We start from the raw sequence: 20,873 nt of genomic DNA, 5'->3' as shown, positions 1-20,873 counted from the left end.
AGCTTTAAATCACCTAAATTTGAGTGGACAACTTAGCGAACCGAATTTAGCCTTTTTCACTTTTTCCTGCATAGTGCAGAAATGTTTCCTCAATTAATAAAGGTTATCCTTCACCCTGAAAACAATAAGAAAAAATTAATGATGCTAAATAAAACCATTAAGAAGTAAGAAAGTGTAATATGAGTTATTTCTTGATGGAACAAAAAGAAATAACCTTTCAGAAGGATGAAAACAACTGCTTATGTTTAGTTGATGTGTTCTTTGTAGACTTGGACCTCTTTGTTCCCTTTTGTCTTGTAAAATTCAATTGACCTCTGCTGATTTTAATTAACTAAATTAGTTTTGAGGCACAAAAATTTCAAGACTTCGACTTCGAGAAGAAGAGGAAGTAAATAAATATGAAGTAGTTGTCACAGGCGTACATTTCTTTTTCTGCAATTAGGTTAACAAAATTTAACACATCTTTGGAAGGAGATATTACTGTGTGTTTCAGTTGTTCCTGTCTAGAGCTAGAGTGACCCCAAAATAAAAATTGCTTCACTCCTGTGGCCTTAACTCTGGCTAAACTTTCGAATGCCTTTATTTTTATAGATAGGTCCATGGCATTCTGCTGATGAGTATGACGGCCAAGTCAGAGAGATTACATTCAGAACCATATGTAACAGTCCTATGTGTCCCCCAGATTCAGCAATGACGGAGTACCAGTACGCCATCTTGTCACCGGATAAGAAAATGCTGGTATCCCATCATTTCTTTTGCCACCTTGTTTATTGGTTGCGTTTATGCTATAATAATTTGTATTATATTAATTTACCATTTTCCTTTCTTTTAGGTTTTTGAGACTGTACAACAGGCCCATGATGTCCCATTTGGATCATGCTTTGAGGTGTTGCTGGGTTTGGTCATCAGCCCATATTCTTTTTCCAGTATTTGTGGTTTCAATTCAATGGCGGTCCTTATATATGACCCCACATGCTATATATCATTGCTTATCTGCTGTAGGATCGCCCCTTGTTTATCTTTCTTCCTGATTCGATTTGTCATTGAATCAGGTTCACTGTAGATGGTTGTTAGAGGCATCTTCTGACTCATCCTGCATTTTAGACATAAAAGTTGGTAAGTTTCTTCTAGGCTATAGTTTCTCGTTCAGTTGGAAGTGTTTAATCCACTATTCATTTGTCACCTTTTGCTCATTGAAAAGAATTTCTGGTTCCTGGTTTACCAATTATTTTTGGTAATTTTTTATAATAGATTCTTTCTAGAAATACACCAGGCAGGATCTGGAATATTTGTCTACATTGTTCAGTTTGTAATGCACCACCAGGAATGACTTTACCTTTGTGAAAAATCAACCAGTCTGTCATTTATCAACCTCTTAGCATCTTTTGGCCACTCATCTTTCTAATCATCCTTGTGTTACATGTCTAGGCTTTTAGCTTATCATTTTTTTTATACTTTCTGTCAGTTACCTTACTAGTCACCTTGTAGTACTCTTTCGTCGACTCTTATGGACTACTCTTCCATTTTTTACTTACTGAAAAGTCTCTGAGGGCCAAAGGCTGCGTTCGAAATTTGGTGGATTATGAGCCCCGCTCCTCTACTCTTCTCCACTTAAGTACCGAGATTTTGCCTGCCACAGGGTTTGAACCTATGACGTGCGCGTAACCCACACATCACGTGTTGTGCTCTTACCACTCTGACCAAAGCCCTGGGACTATGGAGGACTACTACCCTTGTCATCCATCACGCTGGGATTTTAAGTAGGTGTGAATCTGTTTGCCTCTTGCAATGGTTAGAGCCTTCACTTGTGCTTCCCAAGTTCCTCCTTCTAAGATCATTTGATCTTAAGCTGCAATTAGAAAATTTCTTGAGTACTCCAAGCTGATTGGTCTGAATCTGCATTGTCATCTTATTCTAGTCTATTTGTGTGAATTCCCACTTTGCGGGATTGCACTGGGTTGTTGTATCTATCTGTATGAATTATAGCATGATACAACCCACCGCATAGTTCATAGGTGTCAATTGTGTTACATGATGGTTACTGGAGCAGCTGTGGTAAAGTATATATCTTATATGGGTGACCAGGAAGATTAGAATTTAAAGTACTAACCGTCTAACATATTAAGAATGGGGATATGAATTATGATGTTGTAAAGGTGAACTAACTTCTGAGATTCGAACAGGTGCGCATTTCAAGAAATGGTGCATTATGCAGTCTAAAATTAAGGCAGGAGCTGTCGACGAGGTAAAATTTTCGTGCTTTTGCCTATATCTGCAGCGAAGCTGACTCACAAGAAACTGATTATGTCATATTTTCCCCCTGTACTCTCTTCCACCCCCTATGCAGTACAAGAAGGAGGTTGCAGCAATGACAGGGATGGCTCGTTCATTTGTTCAATCCGGAATCTCAGGTAGTGAAATGCAAAATGCTGCATCTGAGCCTTCCATTACTCAATAGAACATCTAATTTAGGTTATATTTAGCTTCAGAATTCTTTGAAAGTGTTTCATAATTCTGTTTTGTTTGTTTGTAAGTAAGATAGTACTACCATAAGTCCATGTAAGTTTGTCACAATCTTTGGATAGTAACTGCACCCTATTCCTCAAACAGAGGTCAAGTGGTGCTTTTTTTGTAAATTTATGGATCACAATTTTTGTATCAAGATTAGATGATTTTTCTTTTTCCTAGTATCCTCAATTGTGTTTTTCTCAATATTGCGCTTCTCAATGCAAGGGTGGAAACTTATCCAGTCATCCATAACACTTTACTCCATTTTTTTATGTTTCTTTTTTGTTGTTGTTCAAAGGCCGAGGGTTTCCAACTTGACACCCTCCATCAGAAATAAATATCGTATATACAAGTAAAATGATAGACAGAATGATTAAATAACATATTTGGACACATTTGACACAACAGATTATTTGTAGCCCAATAATGTTAGATACCTTAAATGAGTCAGTGTTCTATTGTTTGTTTATGTAGATCACAAAAAATGGTAAAAAGTAGAGGATGGAAATCCTTAAAAGATAATCTCTGATCACCCTCCTCTTACTCCTAGATTGTTTTTTTTTATTGTATTTTTTTGCAAAATTTCTATTTTCTTAGTTAAAAGTTCAACTATGTTTTCCTATATATGAAGTTTGCTTCTTTGGTAACTTGAACTCACAATTTTAACGTAGAAAGTGAGAAGTGTTTATCATCCGAGCAATTCTATCATGTCAGGTTATATTGTAATTATTTCAATTGTCTTTACTTTTTTTCAAAAGTGCCATGTAAATACAAATGACCATAGAAAATATAAACTCAAATAATTTTTAAAAAATCAGTACTTTGCTCCTGTTGAGTGTCTCACTGACACTATTGTTTTTGTATCAATACATTGGTGAATAGAATTGTTCTATCCTGAGAGAATCTATTCCTTTAAACACTGTGTACTAGAGGGGAATAATTTTCATAAGGGGACATTGTGCATTCAGTGGGCTCAATTTTTTCCTTTTTGTTTCATTTTATTGTTATAGATCTTGGTATTTTTTTTACGGTTATGCTTATGTTATTAAGGATAAATAATAAGATGTTATAATTTGCATTTTCCTTTACATTATTAATGTTCGTTCCTACATATATAGAATAGAATAGAAATTTTGTCACTAGAACGGACCACATCCTTACTCCATTTTCGGATGCAGATTAAGGGGGAAAGACTATGTAATCTTGCATGTAAGATAATATAGTGTTTTAGTTTTAATAGCTGATATGTTTTAAGTATTGTTTTATAAATTCCGTGATATTAAATTTCCGCTCGCGTGAGGCGCGGATAATTTTACTAGTTAGAATAAAATGTGAAATTTTGGACCAAAATAAAATTCTAATGTATAATTAAGCAAAACAAATAAAGGCATCTAGTAAACACCAACCCTCAAAGCTCAAACTCCACAAATCTAATACCTATGAATAGGATAAGTATAGGTGAATCGTTGCATGTCAATTATGGTCTTTGCTCAAAACTATCCGACTTAGTTTATTTTGAACGTATGAGTTCTCCAAGGTAAACTATAGATCAACCAATTTTGCAAGAAATAAGATGATGAGCAATTATAGGTGCTACGATATGGATTATTTGACTATTCTACTTGTTTGTAATGATTCTATATGACTAATGAGCAAGATACGTGGCTTATAGTTGATGATTTACTCTCCTTTTATGGATTTGAGGTCCGATTATGATAATATTTCGTGATAATTGTTGTTTTAGTTTTACAGTGATTTGACATGAAGTAATAAATAAATAAAATTGATTTGACTTTCATAAGTATATCTTGAATTTTGGATCAGATCTACACGCCTGCACTGTATTTCATTGGGATCGGAGTACACATCCACACATGTTATACTTTTAGGATCATAAAATATGTTTTGTATTTTTTTATTATATTATCTGTTACTTGTTGAGATACGTAAAGTTTATGTGTTTTGAGAATTGAGGAGATGGTTTATTTTAATTATTACTTAATGTTGACAAAGATCTTTTATTTTGATATATGCGAAACAGAGCCATATAAAATCGATCCCTGTCTGTCATCACTTCTTGCAAAAATAGAAATTTGAAAATTTAGATGCAACAATTGAAGTGACAAACGATTTTTACTAAGAAAATTCAAAATATGAAAAATAAATACAAAAAAATGTCAAAAGGAATTCAATATCTACATATATAAACAAGAGCAATTTTCATATATAGCAAACATAAAAATCATATTTGTATGTTATAGCTATAGTTTGTATAATTGCGCTCTATAACAAACTTTATGTTTGCTATGGCTATTAATCTGTATATTTCGGTATACATATACATAAAAAATATGTATTTAGGTCTATTTGTATATTTCGATATACAAATGGGTTCTGCATTTGTATATTTCAATCTATTTGTATATTTTGATATACAAATGGGATGGCAAAAATCATGAAATGTTTGTTGCGAATTACAAATAAAAGAAACTATGGCTATAACATTTAATTTGAATTAATAGTTTGTTATTTCAACAAACAAACAGTATGATTATCCACTCAGTCTTGGCTCTACCTAGCTATGCCCCTCAATACATTTCCTTTGGAAATAAAAAGAACCAGATTAATACTATAAAATAAACAATAAAACAGACTTTTGCAATTTAAAAAACCATTCAGAAAGAAACCTCAGATGTTTCTGTAATTAACTTCAAAGAGAAGCTCCTAACATAGCTTTGTTTAAGCACAAACAAATTTAAAGCTAAACCACATTAAGTGACTGTTTAATTGGTACAACACAAAGCCTAAATGACTTTCACAGATGACACATCTAATACTACAAGCTGTACATCAACCTGCAGAAGAAGAATGGAAGAAAATGAAAATGCATGACGACTCAAATTTGCCTTTTATCGTTGTCACTTCTTCCAGGCAAGTCGTAATTTGTTGATAAGGTACCCTACCCTACTTCTATACAATTGACAAGAGAAATGACGAGAACTAGAACATAGGACCATTTATACCACCACACTGTCTTCAGGTTTGCTGTATCTTGAGACCAGCTTTTCAAAACTCAACATTTTGTTCAATGCACCAATATATGCTCGGACACTTGAGATAACAACATCCATATCTGCTCCAGTTCCACTGGAAGAAAAGATGAGACAAGTCAGAAAGGAAAACTGATGCATTTATTCTGGTAACCTATGAATCGCCTAAGAAAATGATGATCAACTATGTGATGGACTCAAGCATATTTGTAGGACATTCTTTTTGATATACAGTGAAGCATGTCATCACTTTGTTAAGCATTTGTCCCTCCTACTTGTATTGTTGTGGTGGAGCTAGGATTTTCATAAAATATGAAGAAGTGAACACACAAAGAAGACAAGGGGATTCAACAACTACTATATCTACATACAATATACTTAATTTTAACCTTGTATATACAGTGTAATTTTCTGTCAAAGGGCATCTACATTATATAACTGCTTGACATATTAGATACTGAAGTTCCTTACCTGTGTTATGAGCCTGTGATACATTAAAGGGGTTTGGCATTTAGATATCGAAATCATTACTTGTCATATTTTGTGTGCATATTTTTCTGTTCCCATCTTGGTAGCACTGGCTACATTTACACTTCCATGCTGTGTCATTCTTTGGAAATTTTCCATGTAAAACTGAAAGAGCCAAACAATATTTCGTACCTAAATGTGCGGTGAATAGTCTGTCCAGTTGAACCATTCGTTACATTATGCCCATCCTCACTGCAGATTGACACTCTGGTTGATGCTATGGCATCTATACCTTCTGTGACTGCATTCATGGAATATTCAAGGAGCGTTATAGGCACCTGCATAACGAGGAAAAGTACATTAAATGCAGTACACAAATAGTATAAAGAATAAATGTTTCATAAATACAGTTGCAATTTTTGACCATCAGTTTTATGAGAGTTTCTGTTGTATCAAACCTTCACAATGAGGTCCACTCCCTTATAAGCTGCATCAACAGGTCCTGTTCCAACTGAACAAGCAATATGCTCTTGACCATCAGTGTTTATAAGCTTCACAGTTGCTGTAGAGAGGCCAAGACTTCCACACGTAATCTGTCGATTGAACGTTAAATCATTTTGAATCAGCTGAACTATTATTTTCAACCCAAAAGAAATTGACAAAAAGACCGGCAAAGACGAGACAGAGGAAGAATTTCATCTACCTGTACATCTCCAAGCTTCCAATAAACATTAGGCTGGAGAACTTCATCTGACGTCAGTGCTATTAAGTCATCATCTGTAATTTTCTGAAAGAGAAGTAGGGAAGACAAATAAATGGACAGCGTATCTCCTCTCCTTTCAACCTCTACATTTGTTCCACACAGGTAGAAGTACAAATTCCCAGTGCTATTGAACGCTTAACAACGGAAGTATGAAAACTTCAATTCACCTTTTTCTTCTCAGCTACTGACTTAAAACGCCAAAAGAGGTCCTCTAGTTCTTTTCCGTCAATGTCATATCCAAGCTGGAATAGACATTAAAATGATTGATCCCTATTTTTTATGATATGAGAAATATGTACTACTCACAAGGTATGCAACTTACCTCAAGCATTTTGGATTTCAATGCATGGCGACCACTGCAAAAAAAAATTGAACATGTTATTGCTTTCCTAAAGGAAGGATGTAGTTCAATGTGAACGTGGCAAATGAAAAATTAAGGAGGCACAGGAGGGAGGATAGTAAAAAAAATTGTTATGATTGTGTGATACAATAGTGAAATAACCAAATTATAGCAAGAAAATCTCAACAAGTTTTTAGCTCAAACATAAGAGAGAAATACTATAGGCTAATATACTATTTTATTAAAAATGGAGGACTATTTACTGTTGAAATAGTAACGGTATGGAGTTCATGGAGCAGTACTCCAGTACTAAAAGAAATTATTCCATGATAGCAACTAAAAGGAGATAGTAAATGTAAGATCAAATCTAATGGTGTGGAGTTCATGGAGCTATACTCGCAGTAGTAAAAAATATTATTTCCAAAGTAAGCACAATAAACATAGACTTGCAAACAAATTGAATGATCCTTATGACTTCACAAAAATAAATATTGACTGGAAAACCAACGCATACCTGAGTTTCCCAAGGACAATACCCGCTTCATTAGAACGACTAAGCCCAATATCATCAGGAGATATAATCTCATAGGTATCCTTGTGTTTTAACATTCCATCCTAAAGCATATAAAGGGAAGTAAAAAGACAGAAGAGACTTAGATTATCATCTCTTCTTTTAGTTGACAACTTTACGATAGTTGAAAGTTAGTAAATCTAATCATTAGGAAAGGAAAAACATAGGGGCCAACAGGGAACTAACTGCAGATAATCAAAGAATGATAACTGAAATAATTGAAATCAAAGATGAATCTGAAGTGAACAGTCAGCCAAAACAAAACATTGAATTGAGCTCTAACTTCTAACAGCTATGTAGAAGATAAATTGATAAATTCAACTAGAGAAAATTACAGAAAATGCACACCTTTAAGTGAAAAGGCCAAAGAGGAAATGGAAAATTTCAGGGACGAAAGACTGGGTAGATTCAATCTTTTGAAGTTAAGCCCTTTATGTTGGGAGTTAGAAGATATATTAATCTACAAGCACCTGTGGTTTCTGTTATAATGCGCATAATTTGATGAAATATATACATATACTTAAGCTTTAAAAGAGAACAAGTGACTCAAGTGTCCAGTCTGAGAAAGAGGCAGTAAAACACAATACCTGCAGTAGACTAACGAAATGGATGTTTCAACTTAAATAGCTACATGTTATGTTTAGCACAGTAATACAAAGAAATAGTTTGCAACACTAAATCTAGGTGCATCAATGCTATTAGAACAAATAACACAGACCTGATGGATGCCACTTTCATGAGCAAATGCATTAGCTCCAACAATGGCCTTATGTGGCTGCACCTGCAGCCCAGTGTACTCCTCCACCTGCAAAGGTATAGGTCATCACAAAGCACAAAGAAAACAGATTTAGCTGGTATAAGTCTAGAAGATTAAGATGCAACTAGGGGTACAATACCATTTTGCTCGACGGGACAATATGTTGAGTGTTAATCCCCGTGTAGAGGCCGCCTAATACTTGCTCTCCGCGACATTTTAAGGCCATTACAACCTATTTCAGTACAAGGGAAAGGTAAAAACTTAAACGAAAGAAAGACAGCACGAGAAAATGACCAAACAGAAAAAAAAGTATCAAAGAGGCAAAAGAGTTCCTATACAATTCAGTAGTGTGTCAATTTTCAAGTTTCAGGTATCAACATCAAACGCTGTAAAATAATCCGTTATTTGTTGCATTTTCACAGTTGTTCTTGTCAAATGATTTGTCTTGAATTAAACAAAAAAAGAGAAGTAGCTGGTCCCTTATATTAGCTATATTGTAACAGAAGTATGAAACCTATTGGTAGGTGAAACAAGCATTTACTGGACAGGAAGAAAAGTATCCATCTTTCATGTTTCAGTCATCCCATAGTATAGGAAAGTTCAAACTTTTAACAGTATTATATAGCACAAAAGTTAGTTGGCACTTGTTTTTGTTCTTCTTCATACAATTTTTTTCTCATTCGATTCTAACAAAGAATATAATGATAATATACCTGTTCCCATATGTTCACATCTTCACGAATAAGAATTAAGCAATACACAATTTCTATTCCTTTCTTACTCATACTTTTAATTTGTTAAGACAATAACGATTCATTGAGAATCTGTTTTCCACCATGCATTTTCCTAATAAGTTGTTTCAGTGGGAAAATCATATTTTATAACACAAATTTCTCAGTAATTCGCGATGGGAAAAGCCTTTGCTACTGGTAGTATAAAAACCTCAATTTTCTTCGTATAAGACTCTCTAACTCACCTCCTCCAGAGAAGCATTTCCAGCTCTTTCACCAATGCCATTAATGGTCACTTCTAGTTGTCTTGCACCTGCACAAGCTCCCTGAAATTGAACATGCTTCAATACTCTTCATACAAATTAAGTTAGTACATAACCATTTTGGCATGGAAGAAATAGCACACTTACAGTTAAAGTATTGGCAGTAGAAAGCCCAAGATCATTCTGGCAATGTGTTGAAATTATCACATTTTCAATCCCCCGAGTATTGGCTTTTATGTCAGCAATTAATTGTCCAAATTCACTTGGAACAGTGTATCCAACCGTATCAGGTATGTTAAGTGTTGTTGCACCAGCTTTAATAACTTCTCCAAGGATATCATAAAGGAACTCTCGATCAGACCTGAGTGTGGAGTAAATAAAAAATATACACTCAGTCTTCTTTTACATCAAAAAGCACCCCGCACTCAAGATTCGTGTACACTTTATCATTCTCAGACCCCATTGTAGGATTTCACGGGTATGTTGTTGGGGAATATGCAACAATTATTTATGTAAGAAAAAGTTATAAAGGAATTATTTTTTTAGTTGAATGTTTAGTTAAATATAGTTCAAATTAGTATATCATGTATAGTTTAAAATATTTATTTATTGTTTAAACAAAATAAAAGATTTTTTACTATTGTGAAGGACAATACTACAATTTTGTAATTTTAGTTCAGGTACTATTAATCACATTCTTATTTCTCACCTAAAATATTTATGCATAACTTATCAAGATATTATTTATGCCTGCAATAAAAAAGACAACCAAATACTGTATAACTAATACTAAATTTTATGCAAATTATCAGAAGGGCAACCAAATATTGCCTAGTTAATACTACATTTATGAAGGTTTTATTCTAACGACCAGTTCTTTAAAGTTGATAAGAGGAATTGCTTAGTTAGTAAGCATTTTCCACCTCCAACTCTGAGATGGTTCATTCGAGTCAACAAAGAATGATGAAGTTTGTATCAGATTATGTGCACCTAGATTATTTCATGGAATACTAACTAGTTCAGCCACCGAAAGATAAAGTAGGCGTTTAGCCATAAATTTTAAATATTTTTTATTTTATTTGAAATTTTAAAGATGAAAATATGTTTGGTATATTTTTTGCAAAAAAAGAATAGATTACTTTATTTGCAATTCATGAACATGGATTTGGAAAATAAGTTTGGAGTACTTTTTTTTAATTTAAAGTTGTAGTCAATCACTAATTTTCAAACAAAATGAAATCATAAATTTTATATCTGAATCAAATAATAACATTAAAAAAATATATAAAAATTATATAAAAAGAACACACATTTTTCCTAAAAAAGACAATATTTTCTGTATTCCAAACAACAACCCAAATATTAATTTCATCTTCCGTATCAATTATCATTCACCACCTACCAGACATTTTTCAATCATAAGAGAAGTATACTATTTTAATCTCAACGTGACAAAAATAAAAAAAAAATGCACACAAACCGACATAAAGTTATAGAAACCCAGTAGTTAGTAAACAAAGAAAAAGTGAATTAAATGCTTGGGCCCTTTGGTACCTCGCATGCGATGGAATCTATAATTAATACTCAAATCAAATATTCTATATCCTTTAAATTGCCACCTTGAAAAAAATCGAACTTTCAATCAATAAAATAAAAATATATGTACCTAATTGAAATTCTTCGAAATAAAGTTAATTTTAAATTTTATGTTAAAATTAATATTTTATCTAATAAAAAATTACATACCTTCCTGCATCTTCTGGACTAAATTCAACATCTTCACATCCAAGGCTTCTAGCATAAGCTACCATACTCGTTGCTTTCTCCACCACTTGTTCTCTACTCATCTTCAATTTATACTTCATATGTATTTCACTCGTAGCAATAAACGTATGAACCCTAGGTTTTTTAGCATTTTTCACAGCTCCCCAAGCTTTATCAATATCACTTTTATTACATCTAGATAACCCACAAATTACAGGCACATATCCATTTTCATCATAACTATTATTACCAATTTCCTCTGCAATTAATTTCACAGCTTCGAAATCTGCTTCAGATGAAGCTGGAAATCCAGCTTCAATTATATCGACACCCAGTTTCGCTAGTTGACGAGCTACGTCTAGTTTCTCTTTTGTAGTCATTGTAGCACCTGGAGATTGCTCACCGTCACGAAGAGTAGTATCGAAAATGCGGACGTATTTTGGGTCGGAGATTTTACTGGGTATATATTCAGGTCGTCGATTCGAAATCGAACATCGAATAAATGTGGAGTAGTGCTGTTTTTTGATTGAAAAATTGAAGTTATTGCTATTAGAAATTGGATGAAGAAGAACATTTTTGGATTGAAAGGACGAGACATTACTTTTCTGAGAAAATACAGAGTTTGAACAAAGAGAAGAAGACATTGTAGAAATGTGCAGAAAATGGTCAAACACGGAGAAGAATAGTGGGGTTTTGATAGTAACAAATGGGAGATATAAAAAAAGATTCCCAAAACTTGACATTTTTTAAAAAATTTTTTTTTTTTTGGATATTTGAATAATGTGGACACCAAGTCATGACTCATGTCCAACTTTACCTCATAAACGTTTATCTCATATCCCAAAGATTTTAGATCATCTTCACAAAGAGATTTTGTAAACATTGTTATTATTTAACTTGATACATTTATTAAGAAAATAATTATATCGATATAGAAATTTTATCACACTATTTCTATTTATTAATGCTTAGCAATTTTCTTTTTTATTTAGAAACTTAAAATATTTGGTAAATATAAGCAGAGACAAATTATATAGCCAAACATTTATTTTTCAAGTTTTTTCCAAAGTTTTCCCAGATATATTTAAGTTCAAATGGGTCTTAATTGTTTATCTTTTTGGGATAATTTTGAGATTTCTCTAAAGATTTATTAGTTTAATAAGTAACTAGTTCTTACTTTTCTTGTGATTATGATATGATGATTATCTGTTTTGTATAAAATATTATAGTATGAATGTTCACTACACTAAAAAGTAATTATTCTCACTGATTATCTTCGTTACTTCTATCTTCATCTTTTATAATCATTATTTTTGTAACCTCACGTTTCTATAACCTTCTTCATTTTCTTCATCATTAATGTCATATTTATGATTAGTTTTTTGTATGCATCTATGTAATATTATAAATAGAGGTAGAAGGATTCTTATTGTAGATACTTGAATAATTGGAAGAATGAGAAAGCTCTCCTCTCTTGTCTCTCTATTTCTATTGTTCTTATCTTTGATATTTCTATCTAATTACTTTAATTTTACAACACGTTATCAGAATGAGTCTTTAAATTCATTTGAATATCATTCTCAATAGAGTTTAATTTGATTTTGTAAGTAATGATCAATTTGATGTCAATAACTTGAACCCAACAAGATTAGTCATTAGTATTGTTAAGATTGTGTTATTTTCTGTTTGTAACAAGGTGCATGATTAATATTGTTACGTTGTTACTATGCATTTTTTCACCTATGACTATATATTCTTTCATTTGTATGAGAAATTTACTTTATACTGTAATTATGCTCACTATTTTAGTTATTACATAAGCTTTTAATTAAAAAAATTGCGTATGAAATATTTTTGGGTTCCCGTGAAAATTGGAAATGGGTGGTGGCAATGAGCAGTTTTATTAGTTTAATATAATTGAAATTATTATTATTATTAGTGTACAATTGATTCCTTAATTTATAATTGTAATTCACTAGCTTAATTATTGTGCATCAAACATAACATAATATAATATAATATAATATAATATAATATTATATTATATGTAACTCTCTGTTTTGACCTAAAATGGTTTTATCTTTATTATTTTTATCTAATTGCTTTAGTCTTAAAACATTTATTAATTTATTTTTTGGATCAATATCAGTCGTCCATTCAATGATAAACAACATCGATTTGCACGTTAAATAGAAAGAAAAGTAGGCATGTTCTAGAAGTAGAAACATAGATTCTTAGGACCGTTTGGCTTTGCAATATGAAATCATGATATGAAGTTGAAGTTTTATTTGGATATGCAATTTTGACTTTTTATTTTGTATGTTTTCGCATAAACATAAAAATTACATAAGTTCTAAAACTATTAAATTGTCCCATTTTCTATATAATTTAACCAAATAAGCAAAGATTTATAAAATTGCATAGTAAACTATCACAAAGTAATTCTAAAAAATACAACATTTATTAATTCAATAAAAAAATCAACATTGAACATTGGTTAATAAATAAATTTGATAAAAAAAAAAATGAATTTCGTGAATTTAAATGGTAAAAGTAGGAATTGATTTGAAGTAATACCAGATTTTATATTAGTGAAAATAATTATTATATGAGATATAAATAGTTTTAAAAATTATGATATAAATTAAATTTTATTTATATATGAATAAATAATTAATAGATATACATGTGAGTTTTTTTAATAAAATATAAATTTATGCTTCAATTTTTGTATTTAAAATTCTTGTATCAAGCTTTATGTAGAATGTAAAACTTTATAACTGACTAATTCAAAGTCATTACTAATATAGGATGTACCATAATGGCATAATTAAAGTCGCCTTTCCTTAATATAAAGTCGCAATAATATTAATGATTTAATGGTACAAGAATCCCTTCGACTTTTCTTAATATAATAAAGTTGACATAATATTAATGGTACTATTCGATGAAATACTAGAATTTTCATGTTTAAATAAACTAAATGTAAGGGCGTATATGATTAGATTGGTTTGGATTTTTTAAATATTAAATTAATAATTTATTCAAATTCTTAAATTTATAAATCAAATCGAATCAATAATACTTAGATTTTTCAATCTTGGATTTTCAAGTTTCTTCGCGTTTTTCAGTAAAGTATTCATACAAATATATAATTAACTTGTATTCCAAATATTTCTTTAATCCTATTAAAATATAACTATCTAAGGTGTTTCTTAAGAAAATAACACAAAATATGAGAAGAGTGATGACACTAAAATATTAAACAAAAAATAATAATAAACATTGTAAATTAATAAGTCATAATGAAAATTATCATAATTTAGACGTACTAAATCATGCTAAAATAAGTCTAATAAGTATTAATTATATGATTAAAGATTAACAAAAATTAAAATGAAATTGTGTATTTAAATGTTTGAACTAATGTAAAACTACAAAATAAATATTCATTTTTATTGTCATTCTTAGTAGGGTTGTTCATGGTTATGTTTAAAAAATCAAATCAAATCGAACCGCAATTCGAACCAAACGGAATAAAAAAAAGACATTTGGTGTGGTTTGGTTTAAATTTTGAAAATCGATACTCTTTGGTTTGGTTTTGGTTTTACTAAAAAAAATCACAAAAACAACCAAATTGAACTGAGAAATTATATATANCGAACCGTGAAATTATATATATAAATTTTATAATTATTTATATATTATTCATACATAAAATATAAATATTGTGTTAAATTTTAGGGATAAGGGTCTGAAAAATACCTCAACTTTGGTCGAATTTGTTGTTGTGATACTAAACTTTCATGAGGACCTATTACCTCCCTAGACTATTTAATATCGTATTTTTTACCCCCTGAACTATTTAATAGTATATTTTAAAGGTATATATGTGCCCACGTGCACACATCACTATTTATAATTTTGCATTATTTTTTATGTCCACGTGGGCAAATATATATGTTTAAAATACGGTATTAAATAGTCTAGGGAGGTAATAGATCCTCATGAAAGTTTAGTATCACAACAGCAAATTCGACCAAAGTTGGATATTTTTCAGACCCTTATCCCTAAATTTTAACCAACTTAAGTCTTTAACTTTGCCATTTTCTCAAGCCCAACACTTCAATTTTAACCTAACTATTAAAATCCTAAGACCAAGTCCATCAAAAATCTATCGGGTTCTCTTTGGTACCGACGGTTCGGTTAATTTTTATTTACTTTTTACTTTTAAAATATCACCTCAAAATATATTACTATTAAAATATTTATTTTGCAAATATGTTCTTGAAGAAGCACTTTAATTCTTCGTTAAGAAGACAAGAATGTAAAACATTGTTGCCGTATTGTTTGATGTTAAACATTTAATAGGAGTATTTGCATAGGTTTTACTGTATTGTTTGATAGAGTATGTATTACAGTATCTTTCAAATTTAAACCTAATTAAGTAAATGTTAATTAAAGAGCAAATATCCAAAGTTGTTTAGTCGCCAAGGACCTAGGTTATATTTATATTTAAAAATTATTATAAAAATATATTTATATATTAAATTTAACATATTATTAATATATAAAATATATTTACATACATACGTGTAGGTTATTCGGTTCAGTTCGGTTCGAGAATTTTTTGGTTTTTCCATAAATCAAAAAGACCATCTTAATTGTTCGGGACAGTTATACACTTAAATAAAAGTCCACTATTTTATTGAAAAAATAACATAAATCGGTTTGGTCGATTTTTTCATATTCTTTTACACCCCTAATTAGTGATTACAAGTTTCAAACAAAAAAAATAAGAAAACAGAGGAAGACTAAAGAAATCATGTCTTTTTCTTCTGTTATGGATGGTGATAAGGTTAAGAAAATCCAACAAATTTAAAAGTGGAAAGACTTAAATTGATTATCCTTTGTAAATAATTTAAATAATTTTTAAGAAAAAAAGAAGAAGAGAAAAACATATTATATATATTACTATATATAATAAGTGGAAATATCTACTACTTAGCACATGACAAGTGTTTATTTGGGCCTATTTATTATTTATATGTTTTCAATTTTCAATATATGTTGTCTATTTTATTCTTTTTTTCAACCTTTTATTTTAAACTTCTTGAAATTTAATTACCTATTTATTACTCTCTCTATACATTTTTAATTGTTATGATTTCCTTTTTAGAGTCAAACTATAAGAATTTTAACTAATATTTTACAATGTGTTGCAAAAAATTACAATTTATAGTACTTTTTGTATAGATTTTGCATATTTAAATTTTTTGTTTCAAATATCAAATTAATACAATCTAATTTAACTTTGAAAATTATTATATTACTACTATTAATAAGAGTGAATGTGAGGAGCTTCCCATTTATGGGAATTGACAAAAAAATCCTCAGATGTTACTTTTGTAATTTCACATGAAAAATGTAATTCAATTGGTTAGTTAAAGGAGTACTGCAGCTGCATTTCATTTTTTGTATCTATTGGACTAATTTGTCCCCTTAAAACTACAAATAATTCGCACAACTTTCTGAAAACATGGGCCCCACTTATTACTACTTAGTTGTATTGCTTTGGTGACTGATATCAACTATTCTCTCTCCAATAATATTTCTCCAGTATTGAGAGTAATATATTATTACATCATTCTTTAAATATAATAAGCATAATGTATTAAAAAATATAATTGAAAAATGACTATAATTAATGATAAGAGGTAAACTATCCATTGATTTCATAAAGTGGACAAGTATTGTAGGACATTCCAAAATAGTATAATAGACAATAATTATTGGACGGATGGAGTAGAATTAAGTCTTTCTTTCAGTACTTTTCTCACATTAATTAACTTCTCTCAGCATTCAATTAGTGAATCTTTAGTAGAATTAATTAGAATACTTTTTACTTAATAAACCCACAATAAGCAATAAGAGGAAGCTTTCGTTGGTTTGTTCTTTTAAGGGTATGTTGCTAAACCATCAACACTGAAAGGTAGCTCTACTGATAATTGTGAAGAAAGCATATTAATGGATTAAAAATCAAAAAGAGGTATTAAACCCTAAAATATTATAAAGACATCTATAAAATTTGGTTGAAGCTCAAAATCTATGAGTGTCATATAAATTAGGATAGAGGAAATAACATATATTATTTGAAATAACATGAAACCTACTACAAATCACACAATAATTAGCAACTTCAAAATTTAAAGGACATACAAAAAATTTGATCAACTCTCAAAATTCTACGAAAGTCACATAGTTTGGGATAGAAAATGTAATATATACGTAAAATGTACTATAACTCATAATAATTAAATAACTTCAAAATCTAAAAGACATATACAAAATTTGCTTGACTTTCGAAATTCTATCAATGACACATAAATTGGGACAAAGAGAATATTAGAAATTACATATAAAGTATTATTAACCACAATAATCAACAACTTAAAATTTAAAGAACATACAAAAAAATTATTTGACCGTTAAAATTTTATTAATGTCACATATATTAAAATAAAAAATAAAAATATATGTTGGGCCCGTGCTAGCACGGGCTACTGTAACTAGTATTGTATATAGAAGTGTTTGTTCTTAAAAATTGTGCCCTTTTAATTTGTGTAACTAACTATCCTTTGAACATTGCATTGCTTGGTTGTCTAAAAACCTCCAATAGTATTTCCTTCAAGCCATTTATTGTTTCATTCTTTTTTATCTTTCTTTATTGTCTATTAGTAAATTTAGTTCCGCTTTACCGATTATAAAAAATATATCAATAAATATAAAAATAATTTTTTTTTTATATTTAATCGAGATAGAATAGATTAGAAAAAAATTCATTGTGTATGCATATAAAATTAAATTTTCATTATATTAATTAAATAAAAAAGATTGTATTTTATTTGGAATTAGTGGTTAGATGAACTACATTTTTCATTGTCAATTTCTTTTCTAAAGAAATAGTAAAAGAAAAAAGAATTTTAAGACGTATGTTTTTTTACTTTTAGTTATTTTTTTCCTTATATTCAAATAAAAATAAAAATAAGAACTAAAGAAACAAAAGATAAAAGAAATCAAAATAATACCAACTAATTATTGATTATACACACTCCCACGTCTTCTAATGTTTTGTAGTTGATATGATTAGCTTCGTCATGTATTTTATATTTCAAGTGAGAATCTTAATGTTCAGCATAAGCACATAGTTATGGGTTTAAATATAAGAAAATTTGAAAAATAGCTAAAACTAGATATATAATCAGGATTCGTAGTTATAAGTTACTTGATTATGATTCATAACTACATGTTAGAAAGAGGAGACAGGTAAATTGTAATTGTATATTTATTGGATAATTGTTTATATGCTACTAGTATGTATGTGTATCAACTACCCATGAATATAATTGCATTAATAAATACAATATGTATCAATGAATACAATTGTATCAGTGTTGTATTTCGTAAAAAATTGCATCGTATTCATGTGTATTTTGTATGCAATTGCTACCATTTGTATTTTGTATCACTAAAAGAGAGCATTTATTTACTGTCATGTGTATTTGTATTTTTATTTGTTGTCTTCCATGTTTATATTTGTATTTGTTGTCTTGTGTGTATTTGTATTCATCTGTTGTCACGTGTATTTATATTTTGTATCTCTAAAAAGGATTTGTATAGTTGACAATTACCATTTATATTTGTATCATGACTGTTACTATTTGTATTTGTATTGGGAGAGAAAGGAGGAGGTGAGAGAGAGGGGACAGAGAGACAAGCGAGAGAGGGCAGAGAAAGAGAGGAGAAGGGAGATAAAAAATTGTAAAATCTTAACTATAGCTATGAATTATAATTCTTTCAAATTATAATGTTTAGTAAATGCATATTACATGTTTACCTTACTATGTAATATTTTTTTTTATTTTTTTTAATATAAAAAAAGAGCAACTTACAAAAATAACTATATTTATAGGGTTAATGAATACCAATAGCTATAAGTATGTTATTTACAATAAATGACTACAATTTATATCATTTTTTTGCTGTATTTTTGTATCGTTTTTTATTTTTTTTATTTATACATTAATACATCTTTAAGTACAACAAACTAAATAAGGAATTGACTCTAAATATAACCCACTATCCTTACATTACGTCCTACAATGAGCAACTTCCCATAATTAACTTTATAACTAAAAATTACTTATTTAAAGATATATCAGGTCATATTCTTTATCAGTTTAACAAAAATTGTGATACATCATACTCAATTTTCTTGTTGTCTCCATATTTGTTATTCTGGCGTTGTAAAGGTATTAATAAATTTTTTTTGTTAATTCAAGTTATTGTATGTAAGCAAATTGTTGAATTTGTGAATGAAGGTTAAGTATTTCGATTTTGAATATGTGAACTACATGACAATAGATACACCAGTTGTTAAACAAAAAATGAATACACCAATATAGAATACAATGAATACATTGTTGTTAAACACAAAAATGAATACGTTGGATACAACTATACTTGTATTCCCTAATCAATTTTTTATCTTGGATATAGTACTTATCTATCTAGATATAACTGTATTCACAAATCAACATTTCAACTTGTGCTTATATAACAATACAAGTATCTATGTATATAAATATGGATACATTTCAACACTGTTGATAAGCAAAAATATGGATACATTAGACAAACGAGCAAAAAAGATAACAATTTGTGGGTATCAAACTGTATAAGAATGGATACATTAGACAAATGAGCAAAAAAGATACAATTTGTGGGTATCAAACTGTATAAGTATTCTTGTAAATAAAATTTTGAAAAGGCCAACAATATAGTATTGATGTATCCAACTATACTTGAATTCCTTAATCAACTTTTTAAATTTGACAGAGTACTTATGTATTCAAATATAATTGTATTCACAGATCAACATTCCAACTTGTGGTTATATAATAATACAAATGTCTATGTATATAAGTATTATACTATATACAAAATTGACAATCAAAGAACCCTCGATTTCTTTTTTGTTCATGTTCTTCTTGTACTCATTTTTTAACAACTATATGCATATGAAATCAAATTTTCTGACAATTTCAATACAAGCGGACAATGGCACACAATACATGTGTTGAGATGAGATAGATAAGTAAATGACATTAAACTAAAAAAAATAAAGCATACAAATCTCAATTTCATTTTCCTATTGTTCCTGCTCGACTGCTCTTTTTTAGCACTCACTTGAATCAATATTGTTGACTTTTCTCCTTTTTTCAAGATTAGTTTTCACTTTTGAACCTTTTTTCCTCTTTACTAATTATTGAGGATGTTGAAGTTGAAGTACACTAGTGAAGATGTATAAAATGTACAATTTTGGAGGTGGGGCATGTTGGACATCACTCTAAACAGTTTTCAATATTATATTTGGTTGGCAGCATGAAAATCGAGTCTTCCAAACCTATGAAGAGTCAGAGAGGAGTATAGATGAGGAACAAGACCCCTATATTCTAAAAATTTTCATTTCGGAAAAATAAAATGTTATATCTCACCTAAGGGTCAAGAAATGTAAATGCGACATCAATTGTTTGGTCATTATATTTTTACATTACCGTCCTAGGAGTAGCAAAAAAATTGATGTAAAATTAAGGGT

General features: G+C 29.8%; 2 protein-coding genes across 4 annotated transcripts in view; one reads left to right on the top strand and one right to left on the bottom strand.

The window, feature by feature from the left end:
- The window catches only part of LOC125842351 (BAG-associated GRAM protein 1-like), a 274,321-nt gene that overhangs the window by 21,707 nt on the left and 231,741 nt on the right, over positions 1-20,873 (top strand). For 2 of the 3 annotated variants that reach the window (XM_049521626.1, XM_049521628.1), the window contains 5 exons: positions 592-738; positions 833-886; positions 1,053-1,116; positions 2,184-2,245; positions 2,348-2,680. In XM_049521626.1, coding sequence (XP_049377583.1) covers positions 592-738; positions 833-886; positions 1,053-1,116; positions 2,184-2,245; positions 2,348-2,458 — 438 coding nt within the window. In that variant the 3' untranslated portion in view covers positions 2,459-2,680. Of the gene's footprint in view, positions 1-591; positions 739-832; positions 887-1,052; positions 1,117-2,183; positions 2,246-2,347; positions 2,681-20,873 lie in introns of those variants that run through there. The other variant, XM_049521627.1, reaches the window with a different exon arrangement.
- Positions 5,183-11,828, bottom strand: LOC125842350 (2-isopropylmalate synthase A-like). Its single transcript, XM_049521625.1, is given in 13 exon segments — positions 5,183-5,655; positions 6,219-6,364; positions 6,485-6,619; positions 6,730-6,813; positions 6,957-7,031; positions 7,112-7,145; positions 7,644-7,744; positions 8,419-8,505; positions 8,597-8,689; positions 9,434-9,514; positions 9,599-9,812; positions 11,198-11,741; positions 11,744-11,828. Coding segments are annotated over 13 exon segments (1,794 nt in total). The 5' UTR covers positions 11,814-11,828; the 3' UTR covers positions 5,183-5,525.

The sequence above is a fragment of the Solanum stenotomum genome, chromosome 10 (genome assembly GCF_019186545.1).
Source record: "Solanum stenotomum isolate F172 chromosome 10, ASM1918654v1, whole genome shotgun sequence".
Taxonomy (NCBI): Eukaryota; Viridiplantae; Streptophyta; class Magnoliopsida; order Solanales; family Solanaceae; genus Solanum; species Solanum stenotomum.
The sequence above is the reverse complement of the archived record's forward strand: the minus strand, read 5'-3'. Positions and strand labels throughout refer to the sequence as shown.